We start from the raw sequence: 20,200 nt of genomic DNA on the forward strand, positions 1-20,200 counted from the left end.
CGGCCCGTCTGCCGAGCGTGTGTCAAACCCACGTGCTCCGGCAGCCCGCGCCGGGGAGCGGCGCCCAGCGGCCGGGCCCCGCCGCACCGCCGCCGGCCCCGCACCCGCGCCGCGCCGCGCCGACCCGCACGGCGACCTCCGGCGGCGGCCGGCCCCGCACCGCGGCCCCGCGGCCTGCGCCGGACTCGCGGCGGCGGCGCCGGGGAGGAGGGCGGCGCGTTTCGTTTTCCTGCGCGGCGCCGCGGCCGTCGCCCCGCCGCCGGCGAGCGTCAGGCGAGGGGGAGGCCCCGGCCCGGCCCTTCCCTGGCCCCCGCGCCCCGAGGATGGCAGCGCTGCCCGCACGAGTGGCTGGCGGCGGTGTCCCTCCTCTTTTTTTTTCCGGCAGCGGCGGCGGCGGCGGCAGCAGCAGCGGCGGCGGATCATTGTTGTGTGGGAGGAGGGCGGCGGGGATGGACTTGATCTCTCGGGTCTCCTGCTAAGGCGGCAGCACAGCGCGCCCCGCCGCCCAGCCCAGCACCCGCCAGGGCCGAGCCGCGCCGGGCAGGGAGGGACCGGCTCCCCGCCCGCTCCCCCGGCTGCTTTATTTTTAGGGGGCTCTGCTGCTCCTCTCCTTCGCCCTAATCCCCCCCGCCCCCAGCTCGCACACACGCACAGGGACACGCACGCACCCTCCTCCTTTGCCCTTTCATCCTTCCCCCCCGCCGTCCTCCCGCGCCGTCTCCTGCCGCGGCAGATGCGCTGGGGGTCACCGCGCAGCTGGGACTATGGTGAAATTTCCAGCGCTCACTAACTACTGGCCCCTCATCCGGTTCCTGGTCCCTCTCGGCATCACCAACATCGCCATCGACTTCGGGGAGCAGGTAAGGCAGCGCTTCCCCCGGGGGCGACCCTCGCCCTCCCGCAGGGCCGTGCCGGCGGGGCTCGGCAGCTCCGCGGGGAAGGGGAGGCGGCCCGGGCCGGGCCCTGCCGGGCCGGGCTGGGCGCCGCCGTCCTCCTCCCTCCGGCGCATCGCGGCGGGCGGGGACGGCGGTCCCTGCGGCGTTGGGAGCGGCGGGCGGCCAGTGCCGCCGTGCGTGCCCCGGCGGCGGCTCGGGAGCGCGGACCTGCTCCGCACCCCGCTAGGTTCGCGGAGAAGGACGGCGGGTTGGGGTTTTTTTTTGTTTGTTTGTTTGTTTGTTTTCCCTTTGTATTTTAGGATTATATAATCTGAAATTACATAATGCATTCGCCGGGGCTTGGTTTTGGTTTATTCCCCCGGCTGACACGGCCGCTCAGGTGCAGCAGCCCCTAGCGCAGTGTAGCGCAGCACCGGCGGCTGGCACCGGCAAGCCCGGCGGCGGCGGCCGACTGAGCCCGGGGACCCGGCGTGCTGGAGCGGGGCGCAGGGAGAGAGGCCCGGCTGCCGCCGCTCGCCCCCGCCGGCCGCTGCCGAGGGGCTCCGCAGACCGCCCCCCCCCCCCCCGGCCCCGCGGCGCTGCCGCAGCGGCTCCCCCCGCCCCGCCACCGGCAGCCCCCCGCCGCGGCATCCCGGGAGGAGGGCGGCAGCCCGGGAAGGAGCCGTTCCGCATCCCCTCGGTGTGAGGGCGGCTTCCCGGCGGGGCTCCGGGCAGGTGAGCCTCCGCCTGCGCCCCTTCCTCCCGCCGGTGTTTTGTGAAGCCGGGAGTCCGCGGTGATGGGCACAGGGCAGAAGCCTGGAAAGATGGGGGCACAGCGGCAAGAGCTGCTGCCGCCGTACTTCAGCCGTGAACAGATCTGTGCACTTCAGCCCTACTGAATTCCCCAACGGTGTTGGTGACCCAAGGCCATCCCCTGTCCTGGGCACTAAGAAAATACCCCCGGTGTCCCCCGACTTCCCTTACATGCAGCCTCCTACTCCATCCTCCTAATCCCCACTTGCTGCATTTGCACAAAAAACATGTTTTGTACTGATGTACCTGCTCCTCTTTCACCCGAGCTTTCCACACGGGGCACTTGTTTACCACCGCACCGTGGGATGGGGAAATCTCTGCTCTCTTGTTTCGGTATTTGTGACAGGTAAGGCCCCGCTCTTGTGTCAGGCTGCGCTGTATAGGGCCCCATCATTACCTTTTTGGTAGGACAGTATACACTAATGCTTATTCACAAGTGTTTAAACTGGGCAAGCCACAGTAAGTTTTGCATCTCAAATAGCTTTTGTCCTTGTCCTAAGACTCAGTTTTGCTGAGAAGCTCTTGTTTTCCAAGCAGAATAGACACTTGCTCCCATGCTTCTTGAACAAAGATACCAGAAAATTACCGGGTGCTCTCACCGTTTGTAAAGAAGAAATTGAAAGGAAAATATTGCGGTGGGAAAAATAGCTATCATTCATCATGTGTTTGTCATGGCTGTGTCAATCATGTTTTGCTTCCTAGTCCTTTAAATTTAAATCAACTGCGATAATAAAAAAAATGCAATTCCATCCTTGTCTAACAACTACATACTTTCCTACTAAGTCAATCTTCTATAAATCATGCTCGGGGGGGAAGGGACAGCTAAAGATAGAAGTGACAAGGGAAAAAAGTGATTTTAAATGCTAATAACTGTGCCACATAATAACATACAGCAGAAGTAAATTGAAAGCAGTCCACTCAGCAAACTGAGTATGACAGGTGCATGTTGCTTCATACAAGGTCAGCGTGATTTAAATCTGTGTCAGCCCATAAAAAATGTCCCTGTAACTTCAGTGTGCTCTGGACCGGGACTTCAAAAGTTATCAAGCAAGAGATTACAGTTTTATAAGTGAATGGCCTTCTGTCTCGCCTGGTACCAGTGAACGGGAGGGATGTTAACATGTGAATGATACATGTGAGCACTTACCTAACAAACTGACCAGCGTTAGGGACAAAATACCTCAGAAAATGTGTTCTATTTGATAGCTAAGTCGTAGGATGGCCATCCAGGAGAGTTGGGGTTATCCCCTGTCTCAGATGGCAGCCTGGGGAGGTGCTTAGTTGAAAGGGAGAAATCTACGTGAACAGGGAGGCTCCTGCAGCAAACGCGAGCTCAGGAATGGGAACGGGAAAGATGCTTTTTGTACCAGCCTCATGAGAGACTTACCTACATGGAAATCAGGAAATCGAGGCAGGGACGAAGCTACTCCAGGTCTGAAGAAATCTTCTGACAGACAAAAGGACAGGGATTTTATTTTCCTGTATACAATACAGGAAGTGTTTTTCACACTTGTAGGACATTACTGTTGGACTTGTGTTGCTGAAAATATGCTGACTGGCTGAGCCAGTCACCTTTCTGCTCTTCAAAGCTGTAAGAGTTTTAATGACAGGGCTGAATGGAAGCAACATAAAAAATGGGTGTGCCAACACATATCTCTGAAGAGGCTGCCAAACCTCCTTCTGTGGCTGCAGATAAAAAGATTTCTAAGAATAATAAGGGAAGTACAATTTGCATGATGTAATGTTACCCGCTCTGGACAGTACTGTAAAGAGACAGCAGAGCTGTACGTCAGAAGTAAGAGAGGACTGTAAAAATCAGGGAGAGAATGGACTTTGCCTGGTCAGAGAAGAAGAGATTTTTTAAGAAATGCTGTCAGTCATAAACTCTTTTGATGGCCTCATATTCGTATGTGCTCTTTCAAGCAGGAAGAGTATTTGGAAGCAGAGTGTTCAAAGCAGAGCCTTTTAAACAAAACCTAATACTATTAGGTACCTGAGGTTGAAAAGTGAGATACAAGAGAATATCACTTTCATGTTAACTTTGAGCAGATTTTCTGGGTGTGAATAGTTTTGTTCAATAGCAAGCATCAATAGGAAATTGCCAGATCCTTGGTATGTGGCCGTCTCTAGGTTTCTTGCTGCTTTAAGGGAAATTTACAGTAAAGCTAGAGAATATTTTGCAGGACATAGTTTATGACTGTCACCGTTGCCCCATATGGGATGTTTGCTATGAAAAGTCTTGTTTAGTTTGTAGAAAGTAAAAACACTGGAGCAATGCTCTTAAGAACTAACAAGCTCAGCTCCTGCAGTCACTTCCAGAACCGTTATAGCCAGTGAAGAGCCTCCTGTTGACCCTTGGACCTTAATCCAATAACACTTTTAGGACAAGGTTATATTCAGAGTTATTCCAATCTAGTCGGCTAACCTCAGCTGTTCACCTCATAAAATCTTCTTAGACAAATACATGAGGGTTTTTTTTTTCCACTGAAAAGTGTAGTCCTGAGGCATGACCAGGTAAATTGCCAAAAGATCAGAGACATAAACCATTTCTAACCTATTTCCATGATTTCCTTCTGCAACCCATTTCCCTTACAATTTATTACATAACTTCTATGAAATTGTCTTCTTAGAGTAAGGCCTTCAGGAAATAATCCCAAATATTTTGACTCAATGTTCCTTCTTTGCACAAATGTGTGTGTGTGAGTGCGTGCGTGTGCACGCAAGTGTTTATTTGTTTTCTCTAGGTATATGCACACACACAATATACACAACAGAGCATTTTCATCTCAAGAGCTTAACGCTTACCATCAGAAGAGAGATTCTCCATTTCATTCTGCTGTTGGAGAGCGTTCAACTCTCAATCCTGAGATTCGCAGTAATTAGTGTTTTATTTAGAGCTCAGCTGTTGGAGAGCAGAGTTTGCATCAAAAATCCTGGTTCCTGTGAAAAATGTTGTTGGATGTGCTTGCTTGGAAATAAATAAATAAACTACTCCCATGTGATGGAGCGCAAACACAACCTCAACTCACCCAGCCACCGTACCCCGTGTCCTCAAAAATCCGTCACCACCCTCATCAGTTTTCCTTTTAACGTGGTTTCAGAGCTGCTCACAGTATCGTTGTGGCCTGGTTTGTAATGTGTGAGTATGTTTGCGTTAGCATTATTATAAAGCGGGGAAAACAGAGGTGCATGGTAGTTCTCTGACTTTCTCAAAGTGCAGAATCGGCCCTCGGCAGTGTTAATACCGTTTGCAGATGTGGCTGGTACCTCTCTTTGCTGCTCACGGGGTGGCAAAGGCCAGGCAGAGAGCAGTGTTTTGAACTCGGGGCCTGTCTGCAGTAGTCCCTTAATTATCAACGGGAACAGTAGGAAGGGTTTTTTTTTCCTTTCTAGCTATCATATAGCCAGCCTCTGAATCGTTCGGTTCATTGCTGTCACTAGCTGTTGGTTGGGCAGTTTTATGTGCCAACATATCTGTTAGGTATGCAGACATAATGTGTTCAGCGGCTCGCAGGGCCTTGGAAACTAAAACGAGCGAGCGAGTCCTGCTGCCACTTTCTCCTGAGGTCACTCGGGTTCTCGGTCCTGCCGAGAAATTGCCATACGTCATGCGCAGCGTAGTGACTGGGGTCAAGCAGGCGAGCCGTAGAGGAGTGATAAACGTTTTGGATTCCAAATTATTTTGCAATAATTGCTTGCAAAACAAACTGATTTTTTCTTGTATTTGAATGTTTTTTTTGTTGTTTTTTCTTTTTTCCTTAAGAAAGAACACGTTGCCAGAAAAGGAGAACAAGTCATGAATAAGGTATCAAAAAGAATTAGTGAGCTTATCATCTGCCCATGCCATTTGCAAACTTAGTAGGGGGTTAAACATTTGATTAATGCTTTATGAAGCTCATTTTGGGGGTAAGTGTTATTGTCTGGACGTTCAGAACAAGCAATGGGGAGAGTTCACATTCTCAGCTGTTCCCGGGGATTTGGGCCAAGTTGCGTAACCTTTCGGTGGCACAGTTTCCCCTGCCTTTGAAGTGTGCCCGGACGCCCACCTGTGTGTCACAGGGGTGAATGAAAGTTCATGCGTCAGAAGCGCTCCAAGACGGAAGGGTGCTCTATGAGTGCAAAGTCCTCCTGTTATATTGCGGTTGTGAGAGGTCAGGGACTCGTTTAAATTGGGTAGGACTTTAGTACTGTATTAACAAGAAACCTGACAAGGTCTCATATTTGGGGTGGACCATGGCTGTATGGTATTACGACAACCGCATTACTAGTATGGTACGTTGATGGAAGTGCCCTGTTTGTTATAAGGTAATGTGAACTATACAGCATTTGAAATTAAATTTAGATTAAATCGTGCTGAAGAAGCAGACATCTACAAATATGCTGTCAACAGAGTATTTTTTTAAAGTTTTTTAAGTAATATTTTGAAGAAATTTGTTTCTTCTGCAGGAGTCACAAGCCAAATAAATAGTCAGGGAAATGGCTAGGGAAGATGGGTGGAATACATCTAACTTCCCTGTTTGCAGTGAAGAAATCCAAGTGAGATCTTATATGAAGGATCAAAAACCAAACCACACATATGTGAAGTAGTAATTTTTGGAATTTGTACCTCCGTACTGACTCCAGAGACTTTCTTCTTCTAAGCAATGCAGCTTTGCTTCCTTTTACCTGCCAGCCTGAGTCCTGCAGCCTTAACTCCTCAACAGTTGTCTGCCAAGCACTGAGGGTATTCAAGCCACTGCTACGTGGCCCGTAGACTGCACGGACAATTCTTGAGACTACTTGAGTGATTAATTAGGCTTATATGTCTACGTTAGTTGCAGTGGGCGTTAGATACGAGGCATTGCGTTTGCCAGTCATGCAGAGCATTTGCTGGAGTTTCACAGCAAGCAATGCATGCTGAGATCTGGGAAGAAGTCAAAGATCTCATAAAACGTTTGCAGATAAAAGCCAAATCTCAGCAATGTGTTAATGTTCTTAAGGTAGCAAAGGCACATACTACTGGCATCTAACCATATATATTTGCATTTTATAGCACATGAGGTACAAAATAAACAGTTTATGAAGAGCAGTGGGGCTGTCATCGCTGAAGATTTCAGATGATACTAGAAATTGTGAGAATGAACCTACAAATGAGGAGTCCATCCCCTGCAGTGCTCCGTGTTGCCGTAGTGTAAAATATATAACCTAGAGCTAGGATCTGTGCTATGCCTCAGTTGTCAGTACCTTCTCTTTTTTCATCCTACCCTCTCCTTCCTTCACAAACTCCCCCAGTTCCTCGCTTCCCACTCCTATTGCCTCTCATTCTCCATAGCTGTGTCAGTGCGGCTGTAAGGACTTCTCCAGACTTTCTTGTGCTTCACTGTTAAGAAGTGACAGGTTTTGTACTTGATAATACCCATTAAGCATGTCTGAAGTAGTTGAGTAGCTGCATAACTGCAGAAATAGCCCATTTCCAGGAAGGGATGGAAGGAGGGAAGGAAGGAGGGAGAAAAAAACCCACGCACGCAGCACCAACCAGCCACTACTGGTTTCTGAAGTACTTTAATTTGTCTCAAAACTGTGAGTTGAGATTATATTTGCCCACTAGGTTTCTGGAAAATAAAGCTTTTAGGTCTGTGGAGTGGAAATGATTCTCTCTGCCAGAAGAGTAACCGATGCGGGGGAGACTGGGTGTATTTACCGCTTTGCGAGCAGTCCCAAGGGCCAGTGTTCAGGGTCAGGGGCTCACTCTGGAGATAGTCCAGACTATCACTGCATAGTCACTGAAAAAGGGTCATGGAGTAGGCGAGTACTTCTGGTGCTTATTTCAGAGATAGAGGAATTGGGTTCCTCCTCCCTGTGCTGGTGAAAATCTAGTAGACTAAGACAGCATCAGGAAGGAGAGATGAAAATATCCCCAGCCTAATACTAAAACATGGCTTCAAAACTGAAATTTTGAAAGGAGTTTTTAACCACCATATTGTCTGTCATGGAAGGAAACCCCAAAAGTCAAACTTTTGGGTTTGAGTTGAACTGACCATTTGATTTGTTTCAGGAGTTTTCTGGTTCATTTCTTTTGGGTGCATTTTCACAAAACCAAGAAAGCTCATTTCTCTTCGCGTTTGATTTGGTCTGAACTGATTTCTTTTTAATCTTCAATCATTTTGCTGCTGCATGGAGAACTTGGTTGTATACAAAGGCTTATATGACGTGACCAATCTTCTGACTGTTGAAGATAAGTGACTTTTTATGTGCAAAGAAGGCATATGCAGGGCTCCAGCTCTGAAGGTGCAGATTCCAGCTATTAATTGACTTCCTAGCTTGATCCTAGACAAGACAGTTATCTCTCTCTCTCTGTGAGTTTTGTCAGTTCTAAAATAGTGATGTGTTTCACAAGGCAGTTACAAGTTATTCCTTCATGTTTGTAAAACATGGATGTAAGTTGCTGTATAAATAGAAAATTTAAATATATCTGCCAGCTCACGCAGAAACCTCCGTGCATAAACTGAGCAATTCCAACAGATTTTGCTTTGTAGCTACTTTCGGAAATCTGTGATGTTTTTAAATAACATATACATTACTGCTGAGCTTAATTCCAGTTAAATGGCATATCAGAACATGTGTTTTTTTAAAAAAAATCTGGAAAATTTGTGATGAGCTTAGATTTCAACAAGCTAATCTAACTAGCTTTTGGTACCTTATCCTATCTGTACTTGGAAACCTATGGATTTTGTGGAGAGGGAAACAAGAGTGTTAATATGCTATTAGATCATCAGCTTATGCGTTCTTCTGCTTGCTTGATTTTCTACTGACATGATACTGCTGCAGCTATGGTTTTAGGCACTGCTGCTGCCTTTTCAGATAACCGTTAGCCGGAGAATTGAAAAAGAACCGCCGTTAAGAACAAGAGACCTAAATGACCCATGAACTTCAGTGTCTGAAACAGCAAAGCTCTGCAGTTCTACATCTTCTCTCTCCTCTATGGTATCGCTTCTTTTTCAGATTTTCAACAGAACTTTGCCACTTTGCTTTACATTTTATCTGCATATGCAGTTTTTCTTGATTAGCTCCTTTCTGATGCAGTGCGGAATAAAAGTGCCTGCATGAAACATTAACTAAATGTAAACACGCGTTTAGTTCCAAAGAGGGCTGAAGCTCAGCATTGTTATTTGCAAACACACAATTGATTTCCGTACCTTTTTGAAGAGCACTCTAGAAACGGACAGAGGAAAAATACTGGAGAGTTAAGAGGACTTTGTTAAAAAAAAAAAGTGCTACAATGGCATGAGATCTCAAGTGCCTGTTGAATTATTTTCCCCAAGATGATGCAAAAAATTCATCGTTTCTGATTTGGCAGGAGTGTTACTGTTGGAGAAAGGGTGGTCACTGTTGGCCAGCATGCCCAGTTTGCTTTACTGATGCAGTGGTTCAGCAGGAGTTCAGCTTTTAGCCTCGGAAGCAAATAAACTGCAAGACACAACTTATTTTCAAGTGATTTGCTTCACACAGCTCTTTTGCATTGATAGTGGGTCTCTAAGGCAGTTGTTCCCAACCTTTCTCAATTTTCAAAGCCCAGAAAATTTTCCAGTGGAGATGCAGAGAAAATTCACATCCATACAAGCTGGAGAGCATATTTGTGTTTACACTGGTTTTTTTTAGTTACCTATCTCCGACTCTTTGTAAATTTTCCCTGAGAAACAGGGTTCCGTGAGGCTGAAAGCTCACCGCACCGAAGCGTGTGCTAGTACGTTTGCTGACAAATACGTTTGAAAGGCTTTTGGCAGGGAGATGAGCGGTCTTCTTGCCTTCTCACATGTGTTTCGTACTTGAATTAGTGAATGAAGTCAGAGGCAGGTCATACCATGTGCTGGTCTTTGCTGCGTGTGGCCGCGTAGCTTTGACCTACACTGGCCGAAGGAAGCGTTGGTGCGTGCCGCCTGGGACTGATGGTTTTCCTTCATTGAGCTGGATGCCAGGCAGTGTCTGTGAAGACAGGCTGAGAGAGTTGGGGCTGTTCAGCCTGGAGAAGAGAAGGCTCCAGGGTGATCTTATAGCAGCCCTCCAGTACTTAAAGGGGGCCAACAAGAAAGCTGGAGAGGGACTTTTTACAAGGGCATGTAGTGACAGGACAAGGGGCAATGGATTTGAACTGAAAGAGGGGAGATTTAGATTAGATATAAGGAAGAAATTTTTCACTCTGAGGGTGGTGAGGCACTGGAACAGGTTGCCCAGAGAAGTTGTGGCTGCCCCATCCCTGGAAGTGTTCAAGGCCAGGTTGGATGAGGCTTTGGGCAACCTGGTGTAGTGGATGGTTTCCCTGCCCATGGCAGGGGGATTGAAACTAGATGATCTTTGAGGTCCCTTCCAACCCTAACCATTCTATGATTCTATGATTCTTGCCCTGTTTGTTTTTAGTGACGGTATTTGACATTTACTTCCCTGAAAATGCAGGACTTATGTTTAGATTTTTTTAGACTCTTTTTGCCCCAATTCGCTTTCTACTCACACCATGTTATCCCTTTCGTTCTGCTGCGTATTGGTGACCAGGATCTGAGTTTTACAACCCCTCTGTCAGCGAGCGGCAGCTGCTGTTCCCATAGCCGTGGCCAGCTAAGGTGAGGGCCAGCTAAGGGTACTGCGATCCACCTCCACAGCTCCCTCCTTGCCGTGAAGGCTGTCCTTGCTGCAGCATACTGGCATGCTCCAGGAACTTGGCAGCCTTTCATCTCAAATCTACCGTCCTGCAGACGAAAGACAGACTCTTGCATGAGTCCATCCTTACCATTTCCCCCGCCAGCATATTACCCAATTAAAAAGCGTTCAGCCCATTTGAAAAGGAAGCAAATAGTTCGCAGCATTACTGGGCAGGAGGACACTTCACGTTTTCAGTTCTGGTGAGAGGAGGGGGAAAAAATGTCAGTTACATAAGAGGAAAGATTATAGAAACGGAGTGTTTATAGCTTGGGCAAAAAAGGGAGTTTGGTAGCTGTCTGCAGTTGCATGAGCTGCAGCATGGTGGCAAAGGAGCGGAAGCGGGCTTAGCTAGGTCACTGCTAAGGAGTGAGGAGAACGTGGCCAGGAGCAGTGAGAGGGATTGGGGCAGTTAAACACGATTTAGACTGAAAAGATTTCCAAATTATTTTCCAGGTAAAGAGCTGGAGTCGCTTCCTCTCACGCATTACTTCCTTCGAAAATGTGGCATGAAGAGGGCTGTGCTTTAGACGGCGTCGGGTGGTGGTGGCGTTTTACGTAGCCTCGAATTCAGTGGGTCACCAAAAGCAAAGAGTGTTGCGATCACTGTCAAGTGCTGTACATGGTGGGTCAAACCTGAAGACCACATCTTCTGGTGAGGGAGACAAGCAGCTTGGGAGCCATGTACTCCTCAAAGACTCTCAGTGCAATCTAGAAGGGCAGTGTAGTTACAGGGTGTTAGCATGGCCTTTTCCTATTAAACTGTACACACTAGGGTAATATATACAAAATGTACAAAACCTGCAACTCGGAGATGCAGAATTTCTGTTATTACTGATTAGCGATCATGACAGTTTTCTTACAGCACTCTTTCATGCGACACCTCCCAGGTTCAGTGTCCTGAACAAGGAGCACTTGCTGGGGAGAGAAACCAGAGTTACCTAGCTAATCGAGGTATTGACTGCCTTGGTCCTTTTAGCAGCGTATGATGGAAGCAGCATGCTCTTCGCTGCCTGGGTGAGCAATACACAGCTCTCGGGTTTCTGGCAACTATACCCTACACAAATCTGAACAAAATGAGCTTATCAAAATACGGGGACCTTTCCAGTATGAGAGGAAGAGTGTTGAGTTGTCCTCATCGTGGAAGTAAGGGAGATCTTAACTCTGCTTTTAAGCTGGAGACTTGCTGAGTTTTTTAAAGGGCTTAAAGGCATAGCTGCCATGAGACAAGACACAGCAAGCAAAGGGGACGTTTCAGGTCCTGCGATGCCATGAAGTCCTGCACCCTTACTGTCTTTTCAGTTCCGTTCTGACGTCCTTCACTTTGCTTGGTTGTCCCGTTTTCCTGGAGTGGTTAAGTTGCGCAGACATCCGCACGGCTTTGTCACCACGCTGGAGCCTGTGGTGCAGTCCCTCACCCTAATGGCTACCAGGGAGCCCATCCACTTCACCCTCATCCATACTAGCTTTGGTAATTTACTCCATCCATCCATCCATCCATCCATCCATCCATCCATCCATCCCATTTCCTCCCCCACTATGGCATTCTGGAGATGACTGTGAATGATAGGATTATTTCCAACCCACTAAGCCCAAGAGGCCAGCTAAGGAAATGAGTTCAAACTGGCCACCAGCCCTTCCTGGCAGAAGTCAACAAACCAGGTGATGTATTTGGAAGGGTAGCTGGTTTACCCCATTTGCATGACCTGTTGTGAGGGGGGATAAATCTTCCAGTCTGAGTATTTGGATCATCCTCTTCATTAAATTTTGATATTTACTCTCTCTTGCTCATCGTTTTTTTGAAGCCCATGAAAATAACTCCAGTTGTCCTTGGTTTTGTACAGTCACGGGAGCATCTCTGGTCATTTTTCCCTACACTTCAGTAGGACAAAACAGCTGGTAATGTGGGGCTCCAAATTAGTATGGCAGCACAGTCAGTTTCCCCTGAGTTTGTGTTGGGGTGTTAATGATTTTGCAATATTAAGCATTTGCTTTAAAGAGAAAGGAAGTCCAAACCACAAAATGTGTTTCACAACCTTAAGACTCCGAAGGTAGTCATCTGTAACAAGCTTTCTGTTTGCCACAAGTAAATACATTTTTCAAGTACTTGCCGAATACAAAAGGTGCACACATACACATGCATGCGTTAAGTAGTGCCTTGTGAGCAGGAGACTGACTTTACAAGAGAATTACACACTGAGCGGTGCTAAAGTGTTGTCTTGATTACTTACTGACTTGCACACAGTTGCATGGTTAAGGAAATAAGGACAAGAGTGGTGCATGTGACTACTTAGGTAATGGCACATGCACCTGATATGTCCCTTATAGTTTGAGCCACCTCTGGTTATATGCTATTATGGTGGTTGCTTGTGCAAATGCTGGTTTATTTGTGCATCGACAGTTTTGTACGTGGATTTCATCTTTTCAAAACGTGACCTTGAGAGTACTCCCGATCACTGCACCACTATTCTTTATATACTTGTGGGCAGTCATTTTGCTTCAGAGTGTTTATTTCAAAGCATGAAAGCATGACGACCTTTCAGCATTCACCGTCTTGTTCTTATATGAGCTTTCTGACATGCAGTCAATGGTCTGCTGGTTAGGACATGCCCCAGCATTGTAATAGTCTTGGGTAGAGCTTTTGTTGGCAGTGCCTTCTGGGTCTAATATAGAAGTGGTGTGCTTTTTTCTGCTAAAACTGTGCAGAGGCCAATGTTTCATTCTTTAATAAATTTATGAGAAATCATAGCAGGTAGCCTGCTTGACATTTTCTTATTGTGGGCTTGACCTGTTGGTGAGCTTTGAATCGCTGTCCAGAAAAGGCCGTTACAGTTGTGGGCTAGCTTTTCCAAATCACGGCATGCCTTTTTTTGTCAGCTGCAAGCTCCTACCGCATTGTGGGTGGTTGCATCACTAAGGAGAAAATAGCTAGCAAAGGCACAATCATTGCCTCGAGACTTCGTCAAGGAAACCTCATGTTAAGTTACATATTTGTGACTTGAGCTCCAAGGATTTGGACGTGCTTGCAGCAATCTGCAGATGTGGAGCCTGTTGTATTCTGTGTGCGTCCACTGATTTGAAAGGGGAAATGAGTGGTAAGAGAGAGGGGTTTAGATCAAGGGGGAAGCTGCTTGAAAGAAAAAAGCCTGACAGCTTTGGCATTGGAAGAACCAGCACGTCCCAGAAGTCTCCATGTCCAGCAGCTGCCCGTCTCGCATCATGAAAGCATTCCAGCACACGAGAAAGGCTGAGATGTTTACAGACGAAGCGGCTGCGGGGCCGTAATTTCATCACTGATATCTTGCTGAATAATGAACTGGGTATTTTTTCCTGCCTTGTCCTGCTGGAAGTCTAAAGTAGACAAAGGAGGCATGCCAGTGTAAATTTAGCTTAACACGAAGGCAATCAAGTTCCCTATGACCAGCACTGAGAAGAATGTTAAAGAAATACTCGTCCAGCTAGCGATAAAGGATAACCTGGGCTGAACTGTAGAAATAAATGGAGGAACAAACATGACTCACTAATATCCTTGACCTTTTTTCAAGAGCAGATAAGAATAGTAGCGGCACCTGAAACCATTAGATATGAATACAGTGATTTCTAGATGAGTTTCCTTCATCTCTTTAGAACTCTGGTATGAAGTGCTATGGCAAGAAATAAGCAAAGTGGCCGGACAGAGAAGGGGTTGTGGCAACAGCCAGAAGAACAAAGAGTATTTGAATAATTTTTTTTTTTACTCTTAACACGCTTATAGCATTAGGGACCCTAAGCACAGTTTCACTTTGCTGTTGATGCAGCACAGGGGTGAGGGATACATAGACAGCTTGGAACAGTTACAAAAAGGATTATTAGCTGTTCTGCAAGAGATTATTATTGCAGCTTCTGGGAGTTGGTTTCAAAGGCACTACAAGCATGAGCATCTCTCATTTGCTCTCCGTAAAGAATGGTGCCTCTATAGCCTCATGACATTTAGCATCAAATAACTCTATGCTTTTCTTCTTTCTGTTTTGGCCAGATAAGATTCTGTAACCTCAAATCTTCTGTGTATATCCCTTTGTTTCATGATTCCTTTGTGAAAGAAAACATCCCATTGAGAAAGAGAGAAACAGGTTATAAAAATAGGGAGCTGTGCACAATTCAATCCTTTTTTTTTTCCTTCTGCTGAATCCTTGTGTGGCTGTGCACGGATGCAGCACTGTAACTAACAGCCTGGCATCTGCAGCCCGCCAAGCCAAACCCAAAAGGATCCAGCATCATCAATCTCATCTTTTACTGTCTTTTTGGGGGCTTTTTGTTTATACTTGTTTATTTAAACCTGGGGATTTTTTGATTTCAGCCCTGGGCTGAGGCCTCCCATGCGCTGCTGTGGTTTGTGGCCCTGGACAGCTCCTGACCCCCCTCCCTGCGTCCCCCTTGTCACCCTGCCACCCGTTTGCCACCCTTCTTTTCTCCAGAGTAGTCTGTAATCTTCAAATATCTGCCTCTCTACTTCTCCTTTCCCGTGCATGCCCAGGGACTGCCCCCAGATCCCGTTGCTGTTTGCAGGGTGGCGACAGCCGGTTCCCACCACCCACCTGCCAGGCTCCTGCCCTGCAAAGGAGCCGCCCTGCTGCAGCCAGAGGAATGCCTAACTCGGAAGCTTTTTGATGTTTGTGGGCCTTAAGTTTAGGCCCAAGTTAAGCTCCTGAACAGGTATGTATCTCATACGGGGCAGCCAGGCTTCGAGTGAAGAGTTTGGAATCTTTGGAAAGCAGCAAAACTATCTAGCGAAAGGGCCGATGCTCGCCCCTCCGTGTGCCTCCCGAGGTGCGGTTGCGGTTCCAGGAACGTGCTGCCTGCCTGCTTGTGCTTTTCCTTTCGCATCCCACTGCGTTGGGGCCCGCTCTTGCTCTGGCTGGCTCAGATTTTTCATCTGGGAGCCCTCACGTAGCAGTGCTGGCGCGACGCGGCTGCGACGGCTCTGCCACCGCCACCAGTGACCTGTGGCTCCTTCTTGTCCTCGCCCCCAGTGGCTTGGTTTGAATTCCTGCTTGACACGACGCAGTGCAGGAGAAGGAGTGAAATTTTTCTGCCCGCATCTCGGTGTCTGGTGGCACGTGGGAAATGCCTGCTATCCTCACTGGTGTTCTTTTTTAAGATGTCACAAACGAAGGTCAGGGTGATTATTCTCTCGCTAAGTCTTAAAGCCAATTTCTGGATTGCCGACGAGAATAACATTGCCGGCATTCCTCACATGCCTGTTCATCTGCCGTGGAGGTCTCGTTGCTGTAGCTGACCAGTGGTGTTTTCATACCTGCAAGGTCAGAGATAAAGATGATGGAGTGCTGAGAAGATCTAATCTCAGCAAAGCCTCTTTTGGATCAGAGCGTACTTCTACTCTTTGGTGCATTCTTTCAAAGGCAATCCTTTGAGGAAACCTGGAAAAAGCACATCAACCTCAGTCATTTGTACATGGGCATGAATGCGTGGTGCGGAGCGGTCTGGGTGTTGTGAAGTAGGTGTTCAGTGTAGGCTTCAGACAGAAATGTGTTCATTGTGAACCTGTGCATCACAATTTCATCTTGAGGGACTTCAGAGATGTTTATAACCGTTCTTAACATTATAAATATTTTTAAATTCTATATATAATTTGACTTCAGGCATTTTCAGGTCATAACTAAAGTAGTAGGCTTGTTCCAAATCAGGGACGGATGGCATGAATAGCACTGTGTGAGTCAGACCTGTCACATGTTCTAAATTAAACTTGTGCTGAGCCGATGTTGATCTTAAGACTCTCTTTGAAAATTTCGCCACCTTACAGAAATTGCTGATAGCATTTCAGCAGAAGTCAATAAGAAAAAAAAACAGCAGAAGAGTGGAGGAGAGTGAGGAAGCAACAAGGCGACTGGCATGATAGAAAGAATCAAGACATGCAACTAGGAGAAAGTATTCTGAATTAACAAGTTAGTCAAAAAACAGCTTCGGTAGCAGATAGCTTTTGGCTTGCCTAGCACTCTCAAGAGTTCAGATTGCACATTTCTAAGTTTACCAAATCAGAGTCATCTCCTAACAAATACAAACGGGTGTTTATGTACTTAGGCACTGCAAGCAGCCTGAAGCACAACCACAAAGGGCTCCTGTTCTCTGGGAGGAAAAAGAAGAATATGAAAGATGTGAGGATGACATAAAGATGAGAAGATTGGAGATCTTGGAGGTTTTATCTGATGACCTGTCTCCCAGTAGAGATAACACATGCCTCAAGTGAAATTTCACCTGGGATATTTTGCACAGTTCTGGCCACACATACTTAAGGCAGGTGGGTTTAAGCTTGTTCAGCAGATGAGGCAAAAGAAACCCCAGCATTAGTTTCTGCATTTGTCATCAAGGAGAAACTGAAAGACCTTGATGTCTGTATCTCAGCAAAGATGGGTAGAGCATGAATAAGTTTGCTGTCCGTACATAGATAAGGGAAAATGTTAGCCTGCTCGCAAACAGGAGATAACTGGGTAGGAACATTTGACTGTAAACAAGCAGTGAGTACTTTTAAGCTGGAAACGAAGAAGGCTCCAGGCTACCAGAAGAACGAGGCTCTGGAATGAGCAGGGACAGGAAAGTTGAATTAGCTGTTTTTAAGATTGAGTTAATGAAAGTCATTCTATTGCATGTGTGCCTGGAGCACAGCAAAGGCCCAAAGCCTACGCCCATGGAAGTTGTTGCCATTTTCTGTGTGATGGGAAGAAAGAGAGAAAGCAGAATTTGGTACAGACAACTTATTTTGTGTATATATATCCAATGGATGATCCATGCATACACAAAAGGAATGGGAGTCCCTGAGTGGAGCTGCAAGAAGTCGGATGCTCTGGCTTCAGCTTATGCTGTCTTGGTGATTACCTAAGAGAACCTGCTATTGCCCTATTGCCATTTAATCCCTAATTTCTAATGCTTTTCTCTTCTCAGCAATTTTTTTTAATCTCTTTGAACATGCAGTAGTTCTAAACTACTGGGTTTTTAAATCTCCTTTCCTTTCCTTTTTTTTTTTTTTTTCCAAAAATTGTTCCCTACTTGAGGCCTCCACAAGCCTGCTAGCTGTTCTGTCAGAGGAACAGCAGTTCATCGGGATGCATGACTCCCGAAAACGTAAGATGTCCCCTCAGCTGGGGCTGCAGAGGCAGCGCGGCTGCTTCTGCGGGGCTGACAATGCTGCTGCTGCTGCTGCTGCTGGTGCCGGCGAACAAATGAAGCTCTGTTCGTTTTCTGCTCCAGCAGAATGAGCAGTGGGGGGGGTTGATGGGGATGGGACAGAAGAAGGATGAGCTTGGGGATGGAGGTTGCTCAGTCGAATGAGGAAGAATATAATGAGAGAAGACAATGTATATTCAGGTTCATAAAGGAGTGCTTTCAATGATAACATGTTAAACAAAATTGGAAGGGTTTGGCCATGCCCTTTTATTGCCGTTCACAGGACAGCTTATCTGTTCGTTTTTTCTGTTTTGCATGCTAATGATAAATCAAAGGCCAGCGTCAGTGTTTGCTTTGTCGCTGCCATTGACCCTGGTTTAGGACAATCTGAAAACACGAAATACCTTCCCATTTTCTCGCTGCTTATGTCTTCTTCCAGCAATCCAAATGGCAGGCTGGCGTTGTGATTTGAAAATCCTTTTAAATATTGCTGCTGTAGCGTATTCTTAGTAAAATACTGGAGCGCCAAAAGTACACCGGAGAGGGAAGCATCCCGACTGCGCTGAGGGCACCGGGAGAGCAATGCTTACCTCCCACCAGCCGCTTTGAAAGTCTCAGTCTGTATATTTCCATCCATTTGAATCAGGCTGCTTTGGTCCTTCTGAAAGCAAAGCAACCATTATTACAGGAATGAGATATTAAAAGAAAAAGAACTTATCTCAAGTTTTAGAAGACGCGGTACCTTCAGAAATGTGGCATTTTAGAGGTGCGAGTATTAAATTTGTTGGCCACTGTGTTTATGCAGAGGCCAAGAAGCCATATTCGTGTTGCTCTAGTTAATTAAAAATGTGATTTTAGAATGATTTCATGATGTGGCTAGAACAATGCATCCTGTAAGGAGAGCAAATGCTGAGACCTGAGAGGCTCACTTCTGCGTCTCAGAGATGGAGCGTTTCCATCTGCCTGAATCAAGGCCGAGGGAAAAGGGAGTTTGTTTGACTCGAAGGCTTCTGCATTCTCTTTCGGGACACCACGTACGTGCGAGGGTCCGAGCGCTGATTGAGCACGCTCTAATCACTCTGCTGACAGCAGATGGAGGCAAATGGACCGTCAGGTGTGTTGCACCCACTTTGCCCTATGGCCATAATCTGGCCCGTCTCCTCCTTCAGCCGTGCCAGGGAGAGGGAGAGAAAGAAGTTTGTCCCACTCTACCACTGCTGTTCATGCAGAGAGGTGAAGCCTTCTGCCACCCTTCTTCTCAAGAAGCCTTTGCAGTCCCGTGCTGGTATTGCTGTGAAGGAACATTTGTGTGGTGGGACTGGCCCTGACCTGCGTGCGAGGGGGCTGGGTGTGTGCAGCAAGGAGGGGATTCCTGTCCCCTGAGCACATCGCGATCAATTGCTGTTGGCACTTAAAAGATGTTTCCAAAGTAGCCGTCGTGGCCAACTCCAGCCGTCCCCATCCCTGGGTGCCCCAGGAACGCGCAGGAATTCCCATGGTGCCCTCGGTCTTGTGGGCTCTCTGCCATGGGCAGAAGGACCTGTGTCCTTTTGCATGTGGCTTGTGTCCTCATGAGACGTGGAGGCTGTTGACCTTCGTATGTTTTTAAATCAGAGCGGAGTTCGTTCTTCCACAAAGAGAGCGTCAGACCTGTTTACTTTGTACTTGCATCCTAGACTCGGAAAGGTTGAAATCTTTCTGCAGTGTAGCTGTTCCCTCTGCATCTCTTGTGATTGCTCTTAATTGCTAGACTAATGCGTAGGGAAACAGGTGCAGATTTGGTGTTTCCCTGAATACGTTTGCTCCTTGAGTACTCATTATGCTCCCCGTAGCCATAGGTAGGTAAGCAGTGTCCTTAGAAAGAGGGAAACTGGTCTTTTTTTTTTCCCCAGGCTTTTTAAAAGACTGATCTTTTTCATTCACTGTTGGTAGCGAATTAGAAATTTGCTGTATCATTGTTAACTAAGCAGAATAAAGACAGTCTGGAAATAGAAATTGCTGCAGCCTGTGCAGAGAGATGTCAGCCGTTGCTCAATGTCATTATGAAACTGTGAAGTCATCAGAAATAATCCTCACTGGAAACGTGAATATCGGGCACAACAGTGGGTTTCCAAACTGAAAATAGAGAGACAGAAGTGTGGGAAAAAGAAAGAGGAGGAATATCACATGGCATAAAAGCGGCTCCAGTTCTTTTTGGCTCACTGGAAGTTTTTGGCAGTCTGTAATATCTGATACCCACAGAAAAGATACTTGAAGATCCATGATCAGTAAGTGCACTCTTAATCTAAGACTATCTGTAGAGTTTCCATGTGCTCGGTGGGAACTTTCTGCACATTAACATTGAAGCCATGCAAAAACATGACCCTTGAAAGTGAACAGGAGGAGGAGATTTAGGAAAGGATAACTTATCTTGTTAATGACACCGAAGAATAAGACACTCAGGAGAAACCCAATAGCATCAGCGGTAAAGGTCCTGTTACCCCTGTCAAGGATGAAAAGGAAAGCCTTTAAGAAAAAGAGGCAATAAATTTGCTTTCCAACTCCTTTATCACCCGTTACATAAAAAGCCTGAGGGAATGAGATCTTACAATTGGAAAGAGCCTTAATGGCCCAAAACTCAGCCCAGACCTTGGAACAAAAGCTATAGTCATCACATTGCTTTGCTTTCCAGACAAAGATCTTAT

The 20,200-nt window shown here is 46.9% G+C and overlaps 1 protein-coding gene across 2 annotated transcripts in view; it reads left to right on the forward strand.

Moving 5' to 3' along the window:
- Nucleotides 1-671: 671 nt before the first annotated feature.
- The window catches only part of ANKH (ANKH inorganic pyrophosphate transport regulator), a 102,628-nt gene continuing 83,099 nt past the window's right edge, over nt 672-20,200 (forward strand). For both annotated transcript variants that reach the window (XM_086609039.1, XM_086609040.1), the window contains exon 1: nt 672-860. In XM_086609039.1, the coding sequence (XP_086465165.1) occupies nt 765-860 (96 nt within the window). In that variant the 5' untranslated portion in view covers nt 672-764. The remainder of the gene's footprint in view (nt 861-20,200) is intronic.

This window comes from Tauraco erythrolophus, chromosome 3, assembly GCF_009769465.1.
Source record: "Tauraco erythrolophus isolate bTauEry1 chromosome 3, bTauEry1.pri, whole genome shotgun sequence".
NCBI classification, from domain to species: Eukaryota; Metazoa; Chordata; class Aves; order Musophagiformes; family Musophagidae; genus Tauraco; species Tauraco erythrolophus.